Raw genomic sequence first — 20,419 nt, 5'->3', positions numbered from 1 at the left:
CTGTCTCTGTGGCTGGAGACTCGCCCCACCCCCGCTACAAGGTAGAGAGATGTGGCTTGACTGCTCACGGAACCAATTGGATTGCCATTACCGCTTGCTGCTTTGTGAGAGTCTCATCTTGCAGCTTTCCATGCAAATACTACCTATACAGGTGGCCTTCCAATTCTTGATGTAGATGCATTGCTCACGATGCATAGAGAATGTCTGCTGCGTATTAGGTATCCGTCAATTGCTCGTACTTACTATTACCTAGCACTCCGCATCCGAGGTCGACTTTTGGCGACAGGGCTTTGACCAAGGCACACAGACTCAGCTCTGCGCCACATTCCAGGTACGTGCTGCCCTTGGCTTCATTAGAAGTGCTCCATCACATGCTCGTCATCGCCTTATCCTGTTTCGCAGCTTTCTACATTGCGAGTTCCACGGTATCTTTCAAATTGCAACTCCTCGTGAGGGTACACACCGTCACAAATGCTCAAATCCCATGCTTTCTTGGTTCCATATCGGACCAAAGTTGGTCTGTAGTCTATCAGTCATGATCCTTTTCCGTACAACTCCATGACCCCCGAACCCTTGACACATTGACCATATTACGCCTATGCCTCCTCCCGAAATTTCGCCGGTAACCGTCTATTTCTGGATGTCCTGGTCATCGTCACCACGTCCTGGTCCTCGCTGTCTTCTATTTCAACAACTTCCTCGGGCCCCTCCTCGCGGCCCGTTCTGGTTTGCTTTGGCGTTGACGGCGTGGGTGTAGGCGTCTGTGTGGGAGCAGAGGCACTCGTGTTCGCGTCAAGCTGCGACTCCTGGGACGAATCAGCAGGCTGGGCAGCCTGAGCAGGCTGCGGAGGTTCTTTGCTTGGCTTTGGGATGACTCGAGGATGCTTTCTAGGTCGTCCGCTGCCGGGTCGGGCCCCTCCGCGCTTGCCTCGCGGCTTTTGCTCCTCTGATCCCGGAGTCTTGGCTGGTGTTGTCTCAGGCTCCTTGGCCCTCTGTGATCGTGTCGTTTTCCGCAGCCGCTTCGACCCCAGAAGCTCTCCCTCTTCGGTGTTGGCGTGTGCAGCTGCTGCAGACGACGCTGCGTCTGTGCCCGGAGGATGGTATTCCTCCTCCTCAGAATCGATCAGCGTGTGGCGCTTTCGCTTGCGGGTATGAAACACCATTGACGGGCTGCCAGCTAAGGAATCGTCATCCGAGGCTGCCACCACTGCCGCCTGAACCGTCGTAGTTGTCGTAGTATTCACAGTCGCTGCCGTTGCCATCATCTTCTTCTTTTTCGATTTTGGTCGTCCCCCCTTTTTGTGCTCTATCTTGGGTACTTTGCGTGCCACTCGATCGCCAGTCTCGGCACGCTTGGGTCGGCCAACCTTTCTGGGGCCTTCCGGCTTCTCCCCGGACTTGTTATCCAGCAGCTTCTTGGTGAGGTTGGGAAAGTTTTCGCCGTAGTTGAAAAAAAGCTCTTCTCCGGCCTTGATGTCTCGCAAAGCGGTGAACTTGATCCGAAACTCCCCGTTGACATAGAGGATCCGCGGCGTAATGTTACACCCCCGAGTGTCGTGCTCTGAAGCGTGGTTGATGTATCGACTCAGATTACCGTAAATAGCGGCGTCGACCCAAATGCCCTCGTTTTCAAGCAGAGTAAATACGTATGAAATGTTGGATGTCTCGTCGAACACATCGCCGCGTCTTGCCTCTCGGCGAACGCCCTCGTCGTGGGTGATCAGCTCCCCCACATACTCGACAATGAATTCGTCCTGAGCAATGTCCTCGGCGGTAAAGAGTCCGTAGCCAACCCCTTCCAGCTGACTTTGTCCGAGGAGGAGTGTCTTGTGTCGCCCACGCTGCAAATCACAGTTTTGGCATCCCGAGGAATGCAAAACATCGTCTTCCGCGTTGGCAGGGTCCGCTCGTTCGAAGGCACCACATGAACCGCACAGCTGGGGGTCACACTCGCGGTTGAGTTGCACGCAGATACACGGCCTGTCTTTTTGCTTTGGAAGACACGTCTTGCCTAGAGAGTGGCAAGCGCAGCCTGTGAATTTGTACGCGCAGTTCGCCTCTGTGCAGCCGCAGAACCTCTCGCATAGGACCCCGGCATCGACACAGCTGCATATCTTGGGGGCGCAAGGGCCGTCGTGCGAGCATGGTTCGAGCAGTTCCCGTCGTTGATGTTCATGGGTAATGGTGTGCTCTTGCCAGTCCCCGATGAGCATCTTCCGCTTACGATCGTACCACGAAATGTTTCGCGGTCGAGGCGGTTCCGCGAGGTCAGCTCCAGGTATGCCGATATTGAGAGATTGAAATTCTGCGTACACCTCGTCGCAGTTGCGGTTCAGAAATTCCGTTGCAAGACAGATGGGGTCCATCTTCGTCTTACTGAAATCGGTCGTGATATACAGAGTCCGCAGGAGCATGCGCTCGTCTTCAGTCCACGGCTTCAGCACCGCACCCGGGTCGGGAGGGATTTTCAGCCGGTAGCATCTCCGTCGACAAGGCACGTCGGCAATGGTGTTTACACCTGCTGCCGCTATTCGCTTTCTCCTCAAAATGTCCGACAAGGGCGCGCAGGATGACAAGGAAAAGGTGCGTTTCCAATTCTTGATGTCGTATTCGCCGTGATCGCAGGAATGGCTGAAGCAGATAAGACACCCCAAAATGCAGTAGGTGGCCAGGTTGGACTCGACAACCTCGTCCTCGTTATCTTGCTGGATAATGGAAACTTCCTTGGCGGCGGGCTTGTTGTCCATGACGCTATCAACAGACTCGTCGAGGAACAGCACCTTGCGCAGCTCAATCTGCTTTAGCTGCGGCTGATTTTCCTTAAACGCTAGCTGAAACGCGGCAGTGAAAAGCTCTGCCGCCCTGTGCTCCTCTGGTGTCATGGCAGATCCGTGGCCATGAGACTTGATAATGTCCGTCTTTTGCTGGGGCGTTATGGCGTCGTCGGACGCATGGCTCGCCATGTATCTGATGAGTGTCGATTTGTTGCAGGATGGTATGTTGAGCTCCTTGAGCCACATGTCCAAGTAGAGCGAGAGCGTAGCCGCGCGCTCGCCCTGGATGATGGCGACAAACTTCTCGTCGCGGTTCATGGGCTTGAATCCTGATTTGAGGTCAATGTCCTCCAGCTCCTTAAGCCAGAGATTGTACTTTGCCTCTTCGGACCCCTCCAGATCCCGCAGATGGGGGACAAACGTCAGCATGGTGTTGGGCATCAAGACGTTCTTCTTGATTTCAACATGGTGAAACCGGTAAGACGGAACAGCGGGCTTGTTGGTCTTGACGCAGTGCACGTTGTAGCGAACGTCTTTCTGCTCCTTTTTATTCTTGTTGTGCTGCTGAGTTGGGAGGTTAATTCGCGAAATTCAAATAAGATGCTGCAAACCTCGGGTGCTGGTGAAACAAACAGTGCTGGCTGACCTTGAACTTGATTTTGATCTGCTTGCCCTTGACTTCTGGATTGGGGTGAGTCTGCAGCTCACGGAAGAGATCCAGGCCATGTTGCGTGCGCCACTCCCGACACCTTGCACTCTCAATGGCATGAGCGACGAGCTGCGCGTGATCCTTCCGAACCTGCTGATTGAACGTCGTGAGCTGCTTTGCAAGCGTCTGAACGGTCCACTCCGTGACGGGCACCGTCTGGGCCTTGGGAGTCTGCACTGCTTCGGGCTGGCGTTGACGCTCTCGCGATGGCGTTGCTGGCGGCATGTTCAGGGCCGAGCTGGCGTTGGATGCGATGCCGGGTTTCGTGGACTCTGGCATCTCGGGCGCATGCTCAAAGACGCGGTCTGTCAGGGGCACCGACGCGCGCTCAGGAAGAGGGGCGGGCGTCCAGGTTCCGCTGCCGCTGCTGCTGCCGGTGTCGCCTGTTCGGAATGCTGAAGTCGGCGAAGCGGCTGACGAGGGCGCTGGAGGAGCAGAAGAGCAGCTTCTCCTCAAGGGAGGAGGGCTGATGGGACCTCTGGTCGACGCCGCGACGCCCGATCCGCTAGTCAAGTCTAGACGGGCCAGGTGGCTTGGATCCTGCTCCGACGTTGCGATCACCCGCGGCGGTCCGTGGGGCATCATGCTGGCCTGGATGTACACGTAGAGATCCGTTGTATGTCCTGTTGCGCCCCGTTTGTGTCACGGCAGGTGGTGAGTGTCGCCCTTTTCGCTCCACCGGGCGCGGGAGGGAGAGCGGGTGGCTGGACGGGATGGCGAACGAAAGTCACAGACCCGACTCTGCAAATGAAGGGCTGAGGCGCGCAAAGGGGTCCTGCATGAGAGGCCTGAAAGGAGTGTGCGGTGAGAAAGTGGTTCAAAGGAAGCGAAACAATGGCACCGACAATTGGAGTCACGAGGGTGAATAAGCCGGTGACAGGAAGCGTCTCATTCGGCCGACAGCAAACGATCGGCGGCAACTCATGCACATGAGGCTGAGAGAACGACGGGCTTGAAGACTCCAGATCCAACTGCAAAAAGCCGCCGCCAATTTCCAGCACCCGTGCCACGGAAGCAACAGCTCAAGTCCCAGCGGACAGACAGCTCTCCACACCAAAAGAGAGAGAATCAGCAGCGCATTTCCAACGCAGCGCAACACCAGAGCTCCGGATCCTGCAGTTTGTAATTCTGAAGGATCGCGAATCGAGATGCTTCCAGATCGCGTTTTGGACGGAGACCCAGCCTGAGAGCACGCGAGTCCTGGTTGGCTGGGCCGGGGGCTGTTGGTGATTGGCCAGAGTTTATGCGGCAAGTCCACAAACATGAAGAAGAGCTGCCCGACTAGGCCAGATTTGGAGAGCGCGTTTGCCTTGGGGATTGTTTGATGTCTTAGATGTTTGCAAGGACAAATGCAGACCAGCTCATATTCCATCGGTCGGGTCAAGTATTCCGTTTCCTATTTGCTTTGCATTTCTTCTCCTTGGACTATCTGCTGTATATATTTGTTGTTACTCTAGGTGAGGGCGCTTATAACCAGGACAGAATCCTTTGCTACACCATCTCTATGGGTGACTACCTACGACACCATAGACCCCCTTTTCACTGAGGAGCCTTTCTTTTCGTCAGTGAGCCGAAAACGGGTCTATGGTATCGTAGGAGATAGACTCACAAAAGAACATGGATACAAACCGCTGTATTGATCAACCTCGAGAACTACCTCTGCACGTCTAGCTACCAACACCCAAGTGCCGGGCATGTGGAGCGTACCTGCATACAGTGAGATTCTCAATGGGCCCTGTCCCAGATATGGATTTGCCAGTCTCAAAAGGTGCTCTGCGGGAGCAAAAAGGGTAAGCGAGCGTCCGAATGTCAGGGATCCATTGCCATGTTTGTTGATTGTTGCATCTGATTTGCGCCAACAGCGGAAGCCAATGCAGCGTTGACCACTGAAGGTGCAAGGAGAGCAGGATACTGCTGCTGGTAATATGGAGCACAGCTTAAGGTTAGGGCACTGTGAGTATCAAGGTAGCAGCTCATTGCGCACATGCATCCCCAGTCCCAGTCCGACGGCTCGTGAACTTGTGCTAGTAACTTTGATTGATTAACAAGCCACCCCACCACGGGAGTTGTTTGCTGCATGACCCCGATCTTATTTCGGGCCAATCGATCTGGAGAAGCATCGTGTATGTTGGTCCTGATTACCTGGGCCGGAATATGGTTTGTCTTCCATTCAAACAGGAGACGAGGATACCCGGCACCTAATCAAACGGCCGATCGAGCTGTGTGGTGCAAATCTAGAACAGCTGATGCGTCCAGGCCGAGCTGGGCGGGGGTTGAATCCAGCGGGTTTGAATCCAAACACAGAGCGCTGCTGTCTAATAGTTGAGCTGTCTGCTGCCATGGAGCACCGAGACCAGTAGCGGTGGCACCTCGACGGCAATTGACACATGCAGACATTCGACCCCTTGTGCTCTCGAGGCACAGGCTGGAGACGAGAGCGTGAAAGTGACAGTAGTGTGTCTCATCCCTGGCACTCGCAAGCTGACGATGAAAAACAGGGAAATCAGACACCTGAATGTGTGCTTGTGTGATGAAACAGACTCCAAACTTCGTCATCAACTCTCCCCTAGCCCGGCACTAGCAATCCATCGATCCCATGGCTCGCCGCTCCAGCAACGTCTCCAGGCCCAATCCGGCACGGCAGGCCAATTCGCGGCGCTGTGTCTTAGCCAAGACGCGCCGCTCAGCAGCGTCAGGAAGCTTCCAATCGACTCGGCTAGGCTGAGACATGCATTCTGACGGCGGCCTCTAAGTTAGCGGATACGGTACAGTACAGCGATACCTCCCGCCTGCCGCAGCGACGCAATCAATCCGCAGGTCCCGGACCCTGATCTAACGTCATCGCCGTGGTGCCAGAAGGAGAAGAGCCAAATCGCAAGCTTCAAAGCAATCCTTCACCCAGGTGTCTCTCAGTATTGGCCTAGCGTAGCGCCGGTACTTGTGCAGGCAACGCAGCGCCGGCGAGGGACCTGCTCGCTGTTAGGGCCCAAACAGGCTCGCCAGCTGCGGGGATGACGTAGCCAGAGCGCAACACTGGAATAGCTGCCCAGCCGATGACGATTCGCCAGCTCCGCCAAAAAAGCAGCCAAGGCGTGACATTCCATCTTCTTATAATCGTCTCCCCATCCGTCCCCCTCCTGCGTCAGCTCTGATCCCGTCCCACCCAATATTGATACTACAAGTACAGAGCATCACTGCTGATCCATCTCCTGCGCGGCCAACCCCTATCGCAGCGCCAATACCTTTTCACGCCCGTCGGCGCCCAGAAATTCATCGCCAATTCGCACCTTTTAGCTCCGCCACACCGCCAAAATGCATCGAACATACTCTATGCGCCAGACCCGCGCGCCCACGGCATCGCAGCTCCAGGTAGGGATCGGCCGGCATCGTCCCCGTTGTTCGCGGCCGCCCGCTGCTTGACATTGCGGCTGACCAATGCGATAAACAGAGCCCGCCGCCTCCGCCGTCGTCCACCAAGTCCGGTCGCTTCTTTGGAAAGGGAAGTTTGGGTGAGTGCTGTAAATACTAGCCCCATCACCGTCAAATGACCCGGCATCGATTGACACGATTTGATCTCCGATCCTGACCCGCTTCGATGATCTCTCAACTGAGAAACCTACATAATAATCGTTTCGGCTAACTGACAAAGCAGGCCATGCTCTCCGCCGCAATGCCGGTGGCGCCTTCGGGCCCGATCTGGCCAAGAAGCTATCCCAGCTCGTCAAGATGGAGAAGAACGTTATGCGAAGTATGGAGCTTGTGGCCAAGGAGCGCATGGAGGTGGCTGTAGGTGGCTTTCCTTTACGCGGGGGTTCATCCATGGCTGCTAACTGACGGCTCTACAGCAACAATTGTCCCTTTGGGGTGAAAACACCGACGAGGATGTCTCTGACGTCACCGACAAGATTGGCGTTCTCATCTACGAAATCGGCGAGCTAGAAGACCAGTACGTCGACCGATACGACCAATATCGCATTACAATGAAGAGCATCCGCAACATTGAGGCATCGGTTCAGCCCAGCCGAGACCGTAAGGCGATCCTCACACTGAGCGCATGACGGGTACCACATACTGACCTCGAGCAGGCAAGCAGAAAATCACCGATCAAATCGCCCAGCTCAAGTACAAGGAGCCCAACTCTCCCAAGATTGTGGTGCTGGAACAGGAGCTGGTCCGCGCCGAGGCCGAATCGCTCGTGGCAGAGGCTCAGCTGTCCAACATCACCCGCGAAAAGGTCAAGGCTGCTTATACCTACCAGTTCGATGCCCTGCGCGAACATTGCGAGAAGGTCGCCATTATCGCTGGCTACGGCAAGCACCTGCTCGACCTCATTGACGACACTCCCGTCACTCCCGGGGAGACTCGACCCGCATACGATGGCTACGAAGCCAGCAAGGCCATCATCCAGGACTGCGAAGATGCTCTCACAAACTGGGTCACGCAAAATGCTGCCGTGAGCTCCAAGCTTTCCACTCGGTCGCGGAACCTCTCCCAGCGACGGCGCAACACTATTAGGGCCAGGGAAGAGGGTCACGACTTATCCCACCAGGACGTGCCGCTGAATGACCACGGCTCTTGGACGCAACAAGGAGTCACAATCGACAGCGATGGTGAAGAGGCGGAAGAGGAGGAGGAGCGCCCTCACTCCGCCATGGGTAGCGACGGCGGTATGAACGGCGAGGCACGAGGACGGACCCAGGAGATTCTCGCCGCCTAAGGTGCGACATGAACGTTGCATATGAGCACCAAGAAGAAGAAAAGGGTGTGGGGAACAACTGAGTGCGAGTAAATAGGATCCCAGCCTTGGACGCCGAAGACTAATGCCGATAATGTGGATTGGATTGGAATGCCGCCGAGCTGGCGGGGGAGTTTTGGACAAGGCTGGAACAAACGCCGCTTAGGTCGATCTGCTTTATAGTGTCTTTTGGATAGGGGGCGTGAGGTCATTCATCATTAATACCTTGTATGAGTTAGTTAATATTGTTATGAACATGAATCACTCGATGAGTCTGTGTGCCTGTGTGATCTAATCGTGAGTCCATCTGATCTAAATTTTGCAGTCCATTCCAAAGACCAACCGCAACGCCGCCCGCCTAGTAATAAAACATAACGCCTCCAAGAGCTGTCTCGTGCGCAGTTTTTTGTGTCGACCTTGCTCTCACTGCGCCCTTATTTCATTTGACTGAGAAACTGTTCAACCTCCATCTTCACAATATGATGTCCGGGAACAACAACCAAGCCCAGATACCGAGACGTCATATCCAGCATCACAGAGCCGCCAGAAGCATTTGCCGCAGCGGCACTACGCTCCCCTTCTGAAGGCTGTCGGTACTCGTGTGTGTTTGCCAGCACGATGTTCCTATCCTGCCTCGCCAAGGGCCATGTTTAGCATCCCAGAAAGCGGATACATTGCAGAACTCGTGATATTTCGCAAAGAGGGAGACGAACCGGGTCTGTGCATTTGAAACTCCCCCGAAACATGCGGCCGTCTGTGGTGTAGACGCGCAGGTTCTGGTTTAGGAGAGACGAGAGATACTCGTGAGCCTCATCTTTGTTCATTGTGAGGGACGGTCTTGGCTTTGAGCAGCACAAGGATGTGAGATGCAGGGAAGATCCGGTATAAGAAGACCATGAAGCATGGGGGAAGAGGCATCGGCCCTTTGTTTATCCGAGATTGCCTGCTGAGGAGGACCTTTTATCGCGCCTACACCTGGAGCTATAAGAGCCTGGTCGTGAGATGATGGAAAAAGCCTGAAGGTCAATTGTGTGGAACGTTTTGAAAAAGCGCGGGCTGGGTTCATAATGGACGCCATTGTGCCCCAGAACACGTACCGGACGTACAAATGGGATACGCAGCAGCTCTTGTTCTGGATCATCCACGCTTTCAACTCGGTCCTCCAGTCGTCGGCAGCCGCCGTCAAGTGACGAGCAACAGAACCGCCAAAATGTGACGGGCCAAGTCACTGTCAGAGAGCTTGTGGCCATGGCCAGGACAATCTCCGGGCATGCCATCCGCGTCCCCGGTGCCATCTACCGCAAACTGCAGTCCGTGACACGTGCCAGGACGGTCATGTACATGGCTTTCCAGCAGCTCGCTGCCCTGAGCATAAAGGCCGACCCAGAATTGAAGAAGAGCAGAAGCCAGCCGCTGCCAGGCAACAGCGCCGCCAAGCTCGGCCTGGAAGAGGGAAAAAGAAGAAGAAGGGTGGCAAGCGAGCCAAGAAGAGCAAGCAGGCAGCCAAAAGACGCTGGATGAAGTTCCGCTTGAAAGCTACCGCATCATCGAGGACGTCGACGGCACTGTCACCGACTACCTTCTGCCTGTCTATGCTCTCTTTGAGGAAATCTGCGATCTCCGGCTGTATATGAGCGGCGTGTGGCGTGAGGTTGCGTACGAGGACCTCAACGGCGCCGTGGCGGCTACCCTGGGCGATCTGGCCACGGCCATCGTCAAGCGAGCCGAGTCGGCCATCATGGTCGATTTCCCCGGACACGAGTCGTATGAGACGGTAATGCGGACCATCACACGCGGTGACATAGAGAAGGTCCAGGGCAAATTCAAAATGACACTCTACAAGACCTCGGACTCGGGCGGGCCGGCAGAGAAGATGGAAGAGACCAGCCTTGATATCAAGGAATACTTCCTCACCTACGCATACAGGGACCTTGTCGACTTCGTGACCGACTTCCAGGCCACTCGCAGCGGCAAGCCGACCAAGCGCATGCTCCAGGAGATTGACAAGTGGGATCCAAAGCTGGACCTTCAACGCGCCACCAAGGAGCAGAGACACCGTTGGCGTCGGTCCTATACCATTAACTGGCTTTACGACCTGGTCAACGTCTACTCCAGCATTGTGGTGCAGCGCAACACGATGAAGGGGGAGCATCACGCATACGAAAAGGTCGATTGGTCCGCCGATGGCCAGTGGAGCGAGCATGTGCGGCTCTTTGGCATTAATGAGTTTGCCGGCATTGTGACGTGAGCTACAATTGTCAACTTCCCGCCCTTCGTATCCCCCCTTTCGTCCGCGACACGATTACTGACTAATGAGGGCAGCTCTATTGCTATGCAGAAGCCCGGCACCGACATCAAGAAGCTCATTAACCCAAGTTTGGTATTCCAGCTGCAGTGCATAGTCGACTCTCTCATGGTCTCGCGGGGTTGGTCCCTCAACAGCTTTAGGGGAGATGTCTTGGAGCGGCCAATGAGGGGCTTCCGGCCGAGGCGAGACGTCGACCTGTTCCTGGATCGTCAAACCGAGAGATTCGGCAAGGGCATCCTACAGGGCGCTTATGTACTGCAACAGCTGCTGGAGCAAGACAGTAACCCGAGCCGCCATGAGGCGCACATCGGCGTGCTCCAAGGTCTGTTTTGGGATTTCCGGGACTGGCTGGGTGAGTCCAAATACATGTCTGGACTGGCAACGCTGCCACCCTCTCGCTTTTCCAACAGCAACCCCAATGGCCTTTGGGAATACTCGCCATTCCTCTGCGGCGCGGGATTGGCCGAAGGCCTGGAGCTTGTTTACCGTTTCGGCCTGGCGCTCTGGGACCAGATGCCCGAGCCAATGCTCACAGTCCATCTGCATAACATGCTGGTACAGAAGAAGTATCTTGAGCGGCCCATTGGGCTGCTTGCTGCTCTGGAAAACACCTTCCCGACGGCCTTCTTCGCCGACGGCCGTGTCCCTACGTCCAACTTCACCCAGGCCCTCAGCAGTCATATTGGCAAGACGGGTACTCATTTCGAACAGCGCCGACGAGCCGCGCGCAAGAGGGGAGCCAACACTACGCACGCCATGCTAGACGTGGCTGCGAACCGTTTCTTCCGCACCAAGTCCAATCTCCTGGTGTACCGCGAATCTGGATGGAATCCCGACCGTATCCCTGACGAGGACCTGGGGGAACACACCATGTTGTTCAACTTCCGCTCCCGTCACTCAAATGCCGAGTCGTTCAGGCACGAGACGGGCAGATTTCAGTCCCTCGACGCAGGTGGACCACATCCGCTTTATATGGAGTCCGACAACGACCCCAAGGCAGCTCTCTCCCGGCCTGTGAGACCTGACCGCCTGTCGCGGCGGGATCTGCTCAAGGTCATCCGGTACGACGTTTACTCGGACATCTGCGGTCCTTTTCCATTGTCCAGCCTTAACTACTTCTGGGTGACAGCGCGCATGGTCACGCTGTTTATGATGTTTGAAGATGAGCTCAAGAGGCTTAACAACGCCCTGTACCACGACATCTACGTTGCGAACAGCGGGCGCGGCATGGAGAAGCGGATTTTGCTGGCGGTGGCGGCGTTGTCTGGGAGCGACGAAGAGTGTCTGCGGACCATGGCCAAGATTATGGAGGAGCAGAGAATGGGCTGGATGCAACACATTTACTGGGACGACCTCGACACGTCCATGGATCGGCTCTACCGCGATTTACATGATGCAGAGGCTCCGGAGCAGAATGTGTGTAGCGTTATGTAGTTGACCGGCCTTTGACCTCTGCTCAGAGCCCTAGAATGCTCATTGACTAGGCCTTGAGGGAAGAGAGAGATGTAGAGACGAGAATAAAGGTAGAGGGGCCGATGAAGGCAATGGGAGCTGTCAGACATCCAGATCCCGTGGGCAGTTGTCTTATACCAGCCTATATCGTCGTCATAGGCAATCACCTTGGGAGAACGGATAAGCCAGAGGCTAAGCTGTGGCTAAGTAAGTGCCCACCTAGTACCGCACTAAGATTCCACGGGCCCCACCGGTCCTGCTTGGTAAGGTACAATAGCGTCACTGCCTGCAAGGAACCCATCGTGAATCTTTGACTCTTCTTCATCATCACTTCGCCACTTGCATTCTGCATTTCTGCCTTTACAGGCGCAGTGGAAGCGAGTCGATCTCGCACAGGCATAGCCGCCATGCTCTCTTCGCCTCATTAGCCAATTCAACCACTCGCGGGCAATTGTTAGGCCCGCACCCTCGCCATGGGTGTTAACGGGCTCTGGACGGTGGTGCAGCCGTGCGCACGGCCGACCAACCTCGCAACGCTCAACCGAAAGCGTCTGGCAGTAGATGCGTCGATATGGATCTACCAGTTCCTCAAGGCCGTTCGCGATAAAGAAGGCAATGCGCTGCGCAACTCTCACATTGTGGGCTTCTTCCGCCGCATCTGCAAGCTTCTCTGGTTCGGCATCCAGCCAGTCTTTGTGTTCGACGGCGGCGCCCCGGCGCTGAAGCGAGCGACTATCCAGAAGCGCAAACAGAGACGAGAAGGCAGGCGGGAAGATGCCGTTCGAACGGCGGGAAAGCTTCTCGCCATCCAGATGCAGCGACTCGCGGAAGAGGAGGAAGAGAAACGCAAAAGGGAAAAAGAGAGGCCGCGAGCAACGAGAGTGGCGGAAGAAGAAGAAGTCATACCTGATGCCAAGGACTTGGTCTACGTTGAGGAGATTGGCATGTCGCAGCAGGAGAGGATGAGGAACCGCAAGTTCTACAAGCAGGATGCCTATCATCTCCCAGAAATCGAGGGTGGGATAGCGTCGATGGGGAAGCCAGATGATCCTCGAATCATGAGCGTGGAAGAATTGGAGGAATACGCGCGACAGTTCAATAATGGAGAAGACATCAACTTGTACGACTTTAGCAAGATCGACTTCGACGGCGACTTCTTCAAGAGCCTTCCACCGCCGGACAGATACAACATTCTCAACGCGGCTCGGTTGAGAAGTCGGCTCAGAATGGGTCTCAGCAAAGAGCAGCTCGACGACATGTTCCCTGACCGCATGGCCTTTTCGAGGTTTCAGATTGAGCGTGTCAAGGAGAGGAATCACTTGACGCAGCGCCTGATGTATGAAATTGGCATGTCGGGTACTGACTTGACACTCGGCGTCAATGCTCGTATTGCCGGTGAGAGAGATCGAGAGTATATCTTGGTCAAGAATGAGGGTGTCGAGGGAGGCTGGGCTCTCGGAGTGGTCAGCAAGGACAAAGACATTGGGCAAGCCCACAAACCGATCGATGTGGATGCCGTTCAGTTCCACTACCAGACAAAGGATGAGAAAAGTGAAGACGAAGAGGATGACGACGACGATTTCGAAGACGTACCAATCGAGGGATTCAACCGGTTACCCAAGCTGCCCCCGTCAAATACGGCGAGCCTTGAAGCTGCACAAGGCCTGAACAGTCGGCGACAACAATACTACGCGAGCCACAGACAGGAAGCTGTCACCCATGAAGGCGACGATGAAGACTCTCTGTTTGTTGGAGGACGAATGGATCTCCCAGAAGCTTCATTTGTTGATCGAGACGGGGAATCTATGCATCCAGAAGAGGAGCATGACCTCAATTATGCCATTGCTTTATCACTACAGAATCAACATGGCATCGGTCGAGAAATGGAAGACAATGTTGATGCTGAGGATGACTCTCGAGACAAGCCAAAGTGGACTCAGGTCGCCGTGGAAGCGCCAAAGCCCATCGGGCATCGCAGCGGTTCCATGATTGCGCACATTGTAAACAACCGGGCTAATGCGGCTGTTCCCAAACGCCAAGAAGCCCCAGTCGCAGAGGACAAAGCTAAGGACAAGGACAGCGACAGCGACGATGATATGCAAGCAATCCTGGCACGATCGCGGAGGATGAAGAAAACCCAGCCAAAGCCAGTCTTTGAGAACAAGAAGAACCCATTTGACGGGCCGTTACCGTTCCCAAAGCTGGATTGGGGGTCTTCTCTTTTTGCAAGGAAGAAGAAGACGCGAGAAGAAGAGCCGATTGTGGTTACAGCCGGAGGCGATGGCGGACCGGATAAAGAGGAAAAAGAAGAGGAGGAAGCCTTGGCCGGCGGGTTCGAGGTTGAACCTCAGCAGGATGACGGCCCGAAGCCGCTTCCTCCATGGCTAGTGGACGACAGCACGGATATCCGAGACGCAATCAAAAAGCAGCAGGACGTCGACAGAGCAATCAATGCTCAAGACAGAGCCGAAGCGGAGGAAGAGGAGAAGCTGCGCCGACGAGAGTTGCGGGACCAGTTGATTGAAATTGAGTCTTCGGATGATGAGGAGGGCACCAAGGACGTTAACATCGTTGAGATACCACCATCCCCAGAAGCAGCACCTGCAGATGTCAACGAAGAGAACAAGGTGGATCTGGACATCAAGTTGCCCATTGCCCAACCAGCCGAGGAAGAGAAGGAGGAGGAGAAAATAAGCGACGAATCTTCGGAGCCTGAATTTGAACAAGTCCCCATCCTCGCGGCCCCCGCTGCTCCGAGCGTTACCATCCTCGAAGCACAGGAGACGCATGACTCACCGGAACCTGAATTTGAAGATGTCCAACCGTCGGACAGCAAATTGGCCCCAGGAGATGCGCAAGCAGCAGCTTTCTTAACAGAGGCTGCTCCTTCAGGCCAGCCTCCAGCAGAAGCTCCTCTCGGCAGCACGACGATTGCGGACGAGGACCTCTTTACCGATGATGTCGAATATGACGAGTTCAGCGACCCTGAGGATGAAGAACTCCTAGCGCAGATGGCCGAAGAAGCGGAGGAACATGCTCGCTTCGCCAGCGAACTGAACAACAAGTCCACTCAGCAGAACAGGGAGGACTACGAGAGAGAGCTGAGGGCCCTTCGAAATCAGCAGAAGAAGGATCGCCGAGACGCGGACGAAGTGACGCAGACGATGATTGCAGAGTGTCAGGCCTTGCTACGGCTCTTTGGCATCCCGTACATCACCGCGCCGATGGAAGCAGAAGCGCAGTGCGCGGAGCTGGTCCGGCTGGGCATGGTAGACGGCATCGTCACAGACGACTCGGATACCTTTCTCTTTGGCGGGACACGGGTCTACAAGAACATGTTCAACAGCAACAAGTTTGTCGAATGTTATATCGCCTCGGATCTCGAGAAGGAAATGTCGCTATCACGAGAGCAGCTCATTTCTCTCGCTCAGCTTCTGGGGTCGGATTACACAGAAGGGCTACCTGGGGTCGGCCCGGTCACCGCCGTTGAGATTCTTTCCGAGTTCCCCGGCAAAGATGGCCTTGTGCAGTTCCGCGAATGGTGGAAGGAAGTTCAGTCACAGACGCGGCCCAAGGAGGCTGATGCATCGTCTCCCTTTCGACGCAAGTTCCGCAAGTCACAAGCAACCAAACTCTTCTTGCCGCTCGGCTTCCCCAGTCCCGCGGTTTACGAAGCCTATCTGCACCCCATGGTCGACAGCAGCACCGAGAAGTTTCAATGGGGCGTGCCTGACGTGGCGGGGCTGCGAGAGTATCTCATGGCCACGATCGGCTGGGGCAAGGAGCGCACCGACGAGGTGCTTGTGCCGGTGATTCGGGACATGAACAAGCGGGAGATTGAGGGGACACAGAGCAATATTACGAGGTTCTTTGGCGGGAGCGTTGGTGCGGGCGCAAGGGAGACGTTTGCTCCCAGGCAGAGAGTCCAGGGGAGCAAGCGGATGGCGGCTGCGGTGGATCGACTGAGGGCGAATGTGGCCGGAGAAGAGAAGGAGGAGGAGGAGGGAGCTGGGGATGGTTCAGGGGCGAATAAGCGGAGGAGGACGGCTAGACAACGGCGTGCGTGAGCCATCACGAGCCCGTGCTCTAGGTTGTTTGAACTATTTGGACCATCATATGTTCTCTGTCTCTGTTTTTGCTTGTTTGGCGGTATCACAGGAGAGGGACTTGATCTTGTACTTGTATCTAGATGGTGGGTAGAGTGAGCACGTGCGCGCCGTCTGGCTTAGAATGACATTGAAGGCTCAATTCGCAGGTTGCGCATTGACTTTGCTACGCAAATCTGGGGTTTGCATATTCAACCTTATACAAACCAAGGGCGGGCAATAAGGCAGAGAGTCACGCTTCATCATGGACTCTTGAAAATTGATTCCGCCTCGGTTTCCCCGTAAAGAGCATCTGAGAAACTTGCCCACGTGACGTCCTCGATGCCTCCGACTTCACCCATCCTGAGAATAGAAACGTCCAGCAACGGCTAAATCCCGGCATCTCTCGTCCCACCTCCGAAGCCAAACTTCTGTAGATTCCATGCGAAACCGAATCCGCGCGCCGCGTAGAAAAGGCACAACCACCACACCTTGATAACGAGTCCCCAACCTTGTCAAGCTTTCTTCGTTCACCAGGGCTACCTCATTGCTTGCCCGCCCTGCTCTCTGCAAACGTATAAGAAGACCGAAGCGCTTCAGCCGTCAATTCCCCCACGAGCTTTCGCCTTCTCTTTCTTCCTCCGCTATTGTACTTTTATCGATTTTCCCGTCGCAACAGCGTCATCGTTCCCCGTCCGAGATCCCGTTCGCGGACCCCGAGCAGCTCGCCATCGTCGTCGTCGCCGCCGCATAGCATACATCCAACGCACAAACACTCAACTCGACGACCAAAGGAAGAAGAGGAGGGAAGAGCAAAAGAAACAGGGAGGAAAATAAAAGTCATCATACAGCGCCGCGATGCCGATGGATCAGCGTGAGCTCGAGTCGCGCGTAAAGGCGCTGACAAAGGTCGTGGCCGCCAACGAGCCGCCGGAGAATGCGCTCAAGCTGCTCGAGCTGCTCAAGAAGGATGCGTCGCCGACGGAGGAGATGCTGCGGGTACGTTGATGCTCTCTCTCTGCCTGAGTTTTGGAAAGACACGGGCTGTCTAGATGAGGGGGATGCTGAGGGGATGGGAGTTAAGAGGGCGGGCGATAGGAGTTGCGGTCTGTCCATCTGCACCGCTGCTGTGAATGCATGTCTTTATGGCGGTGCTGTTTGGGCTACCTGTCGAGGTCGACGGTTCCCACCTCGTCACCGTCGCATCGCATTCGCGGCGCCTCGTCATGACTGCCGCGCCCTCCTATCCCTCTCCTTCACTTTCCCTCCCCGGTTCACCTCGGCTTGCCTTTTGTCCTGTTGTCAGATGCCTCTCTAACATGCGGCTTGTCGCAAAACTCTAGGCCACGCGCGCAGGCGTCTTCGTCGGCAAGCTGAGGTCCAACCCCAACAAGGAGATTGCGCGGGCCGCCTCGGAGCTCGTCATCAAGTGGAAGAAGCTAGTTGAGCAGGAGAAGAACTCCAAGCTTCAAAAGGCAAAGATGGGCTCGCCGTCCGCGCCCGCCGCCACGTCGCCGCCCAACCCGTCCGCCCACAACGCGGCCCCCTCCGCCGCCGGCAAGGCGTACCAGGGCGATCCCGAGAAGCGCAAGTTCGACACCGACGGCGTCAACATCAAGCGCACCGAGTCCACCGTGCGCAACCAGTGCATCGGCCTCATCTACAACGGCCTCGCCTACCGATCCATCGAGTCCGAGAGCAGCGTCATCGCAAAGGCCGTGGCCGTCGAGAGCGCCGCCTACACCGTCTTCAGCGGCGAGGGCGCCGAGTACAAGAAGAAGATCCGGTCGCTCTTCGCCAACCTCAAGAACAAGTCCAACCGCGACCTGGGCAAGCGCGTCATGTCGGGCGACATTGCGCCCGAGCGGTTCGTCAGCATGACGGACGAGGACCTCAAGAGCGAGGACCAGCGCAGGATGGAGATGGAGCTCGAGAAGGAGAACATGAAGAAGGCGCAGGTGCCGATGGCGGAGAAGAGCATCAGCGACAGCCTCGAGTGCGGCAAGTGTAAGAAGAAGAGGGTCAGCTATACCCAGGCGCAGACGCGAAGCGCTGATGAGCCGATGACGACGTTTTGCGAGTGCATGAATTGCGGCAACCGTTGGAAGGTGGGTTTTCTTCCCTTTTTGATCCTCGTCATCTATTCACTTCTTGGGAATCTTCCCGGTTTGATTCCTGTCTTCCATCCGTTCACTACAGTGCTGACAAGATGCAACCTACAGTTCTCATAAGGAAGATGTCAGAAGAAGGGAAAAGTAATAATAACAGGCAAGGCGCCACGTCTTAATCTGAGGATCATGAAGACGGTTGTTTCCATAATATGGGTTTTTGTTTGACCAACGCAGCGAATAGGGGGGGTGGATGGAACAATTTTTTTTCCCCTCAGGGTGGGAGTTATGGAAAATTGATTACACGTTTAAATATTCTTACTTTCTTTCTTTCTTTTTTTTTCTCTCTTGGGGTATGATATGAAGAAGTCGAGAGCCTTCTGACGGCGCCATGTACTGTCATGTTTCTTTTCCTTTGCTCTCCTTTCCTTCACATTTCCCACGTCTTGTGGCAGGGAATGCATACCATGAACTTGGTAGTGCAAAATGAGGCTTATGCGACTGTTCCATTGCTGAAGCTAGATCGCCCAGTTAGAACCTCAAACGTCTCACTTTTTGATTGAATCACTACCGATTTGCGTCATGTACAGTAATTTACATCTGGTGCTGCTCTGTTCGTAAAAGCTGTAGTATGTTATAAGGACTCTTTTCCGTCTCACGACTCGGATATCCCCAACTCCGCAAACAAATCCGTCGGCTCCCCCTCGTCCTCCAAGCCCATCTCCTTGATATGCTTCCAAAACTTGCTCAAATGCCTCGTACCCGAATCACACAGCAGCGTGACAACGCGACTCCCAGGCGGCAGCTTCATCGCCGCCACAACCGCCGCAACGCAGTTGACGGAACTGCTGCTCCCGACAAAGATGCCATCGTTCTCCACGAGCCACCGCGCCATGCGACAGGCCTGCTCGTCAGTGACCTTGACGGCATCGTCGAGCAGGTCCCGGCCGACCTCGAAGTTGTTGGTCAGGCGGTTGATGCCGATGCCCTCCACCATGGAGTCGACCTGCTGCCTGCGCCGCGTGCCCTCCTTCTCGGTGGACGAGTACATGACGCCGTGCTTGATCTTGTTGTACAGCCCGCTGCCCTGGGGATCCGCCAGCACGACCCTGACCTTGTCCATCTTGGCCTCGAGCTTGAGGTACCGCGCCACGCCCGAGATGGTGCCGCCGGTCCCCGCGCCGGCGACAAAGGCGTCGAGGTCGCCGTCCGTCTGCTCGTAGATCTCGGGCCCCGTGCTGACGACGTGCGCCTGCCAGTTGGATTCCGTCTCGAACTGGTTCGCGAAGAAGCCCTTGCTGCCGTCGCTTGACGAGCGCGTGTGTTCAATGGCGCGCCTGCGAGCCAGGTTGACAAAGTGATCCGGGCTCGTGATGGGCGCAACGGGGACCCTCTCCACGGTTGCGCCGAGATGGATCAGCAGATCCGACTTTTCGAATGCTTGGTCGTCCGGCATGCAGATGTGCGCCTTGTATCCCTTTGCGCGCGCCAGAGTCGCCAGCGAGATGCCCGTGCTGCCGACGGTCCCTTCGTAGATGGTGTCCCCCTGGTGAGGCGTAAGAAGGCCTTGCTTCTCGGCTTCAACAATCATGTTCAGCGCCACTCGGTCCTTGGGGCTGTTCCCCGCGCCATTGAGAAACTCTGCTTTGGCGAGAATCACCCGTCCTGTAGCCTTCGACAGCGACTGGATCTGAATCAGCGGCGTGTTGCCGATGCACCCCTCGATGCCGTTGGTCGCAATGCCCGCCGCGCGAGTCACCAACGCCGCAGCTGTCGCATCGTGGTCCTCGAGCTTCACCGGCGCGCTCCAGAAGAAGCTGCTTCGCCTGGGATCCGTCGAGCGGCGACGGCTACCGGCGCTCTTGCGCTGGTATCGGGACTCGAGCTCCGGGTAGAGCTCCTTGAAGCCCAGGGTAGCGACGACGCCGGCTGCGAAGGCGACGGCGATGGCGGCGGTGCCGTAGGCCTTGGGGTGGTCGCTCAGTGACATGCTCCTCCTGTTTGCGCAGATGTGTGAAGCATCATATCCACGATGCCCTCATTCTCACGCTGAATTGGAAGATTTGAAGGTTGGAGATGGTGAAGGTGAAATCATGCGAGATTGGCTACTAAGAAGAAGTGGTACCTCGGATGAGGTCATTGCTGATCCCTGCAGCATCGTGGAGAAAAAAATTGAAGCAGAAAAAAAGATCCAGCAGCAATTGAAGGTACGTACCATGAGCATCGCGGGGCAGCCCTGTCCGGAACA

The 20,419-nt window shown here is 55.7% G+C and overlaps 5 protein-coding genes across 5 annotated transcripts; 3 read left to right on the top strand and 2 right to left on the bottom strand.

The window, feature by feature from the left end:
* Positions 1–596: 596 nt before the first annotated feature.
* CCMA1212_009978 (Histone-lysine N-methyltransferase EZH1) lies at positions 597–4,068 on the bottom strand (the record flags this gene model as incomplete). The annotated part of the gene is made up of 2 exons (XM_073707037.1): positions 597–3,338; positions 3,421–4,068. The coding sequence occupies 2 exons, from the start codon at positions 4,066–4,068 to the stop codon at positions 597–599; spliced, it is 3,390 nt and encodes a 1,129-aa protein (XP_073554477.1).
* A 2,627-nt stretch (positions 4,069–6,695) lies between these two features.
* On the top strand, positions 6,696–8,200 carry CCMA1212_009977 (Sphingolipid long chain base-responsive protein PIL1; the record flags this gene model as incomplete). Its single annotated transcript, XM_073707036.1, has 5 exons — positions 6,696–6,852; positions 6,932–6,992; positions 7,136–7,269; positions 7,329–7,512; positions 7,569–8,200. Exons 1-5 carry the CDS (start codon positions 6,796–6,798, stop codon positions 8,198–8,200), a joined length of 1,068 nt encoding a protein of 355 aa, XP_073554482.1. The 5' UTR covers positions 6,696–6,795.
* Positions 8,201–8,962: 762 nt separating this feature from the next.
* Positions 8,963–16,045, top strand: CCMA1212_009976 (DNA repair protein rad13; the record flags this gene model as incomplete). The annotated part of the gene is made up of 5 exons (XM_073707035.1): positions 8,963–8,970; positions 9,385–9,688; positions 9,711–10,462; positions 10,541–11,942; positions 12,437–16,045. 5 exons carry the CDS (start codon positions 8,963–8,965, stop codon positions 16,043–16,045), a joined length of 6,075 nt encoding a protein of 2,024 aa, XP_073554483.1.
* Positions 16,046–16,914: 869 nt separating this feature from the next.
* Positions 16,915–18,294, top strand: CCMA1212_009975 (Transcription elongation factor S-II; the record flags this gene model as incomplete). Its single annotated transcript, XM_073707034.1, has 2 exons — positions 16,915–17,062; positions 17,407–18,294. The coding sequence occupies exons 1-2, from the start codon at positions 16,922–16,924 to the stop codon at positions 18,292–18,294; spliced, it is 1,029 nt and encodes a 342-aa protein (XP_073554484.1). The 5' UTR covers positions 16,915–16,921.
* A 532-nt stretch (positions 18,295–18,826) lies between these two features.
* On the bottom strand, positions 18,827–20,161 carry CCMA1212_009974 (uncharacterized protein; the record flags this gene model as incomplete). Its single annotated transcript, XM_073707033.1, has 1 exon — positions 18,827–20,161. The coding sequence occupies one exon, from the start codon at positions 20,159–20,161 to the stop codon at positions 18,827–18,829; it is 1,335 nt and encodes a 444-aa protein (XP_073554485.1).
* Between the last annotated feature and the right edge of the window lie 258 nt (positions 20,162–20,419).

Source organism: Trichoderma ghanense, assembly GCF_004382785.1.
Source record: "Trichoderma ghanense strain CCMA-1212 chromosome Unknown scaffold_20, whole genome shotgun sequence".
In the NCBI taxonomy this organism is placed as follows: Eukaryota; Fungi; Ascomycota; class Sordariomycetes; order Hypocreales; family Hypocreaceae; genus Trichoderma; species Trichoderma ghanense.
Note: the sequence above shows the minus strand (reverse complement) of the source record. Positions and strands in the feature narration are given on the sequence as shown.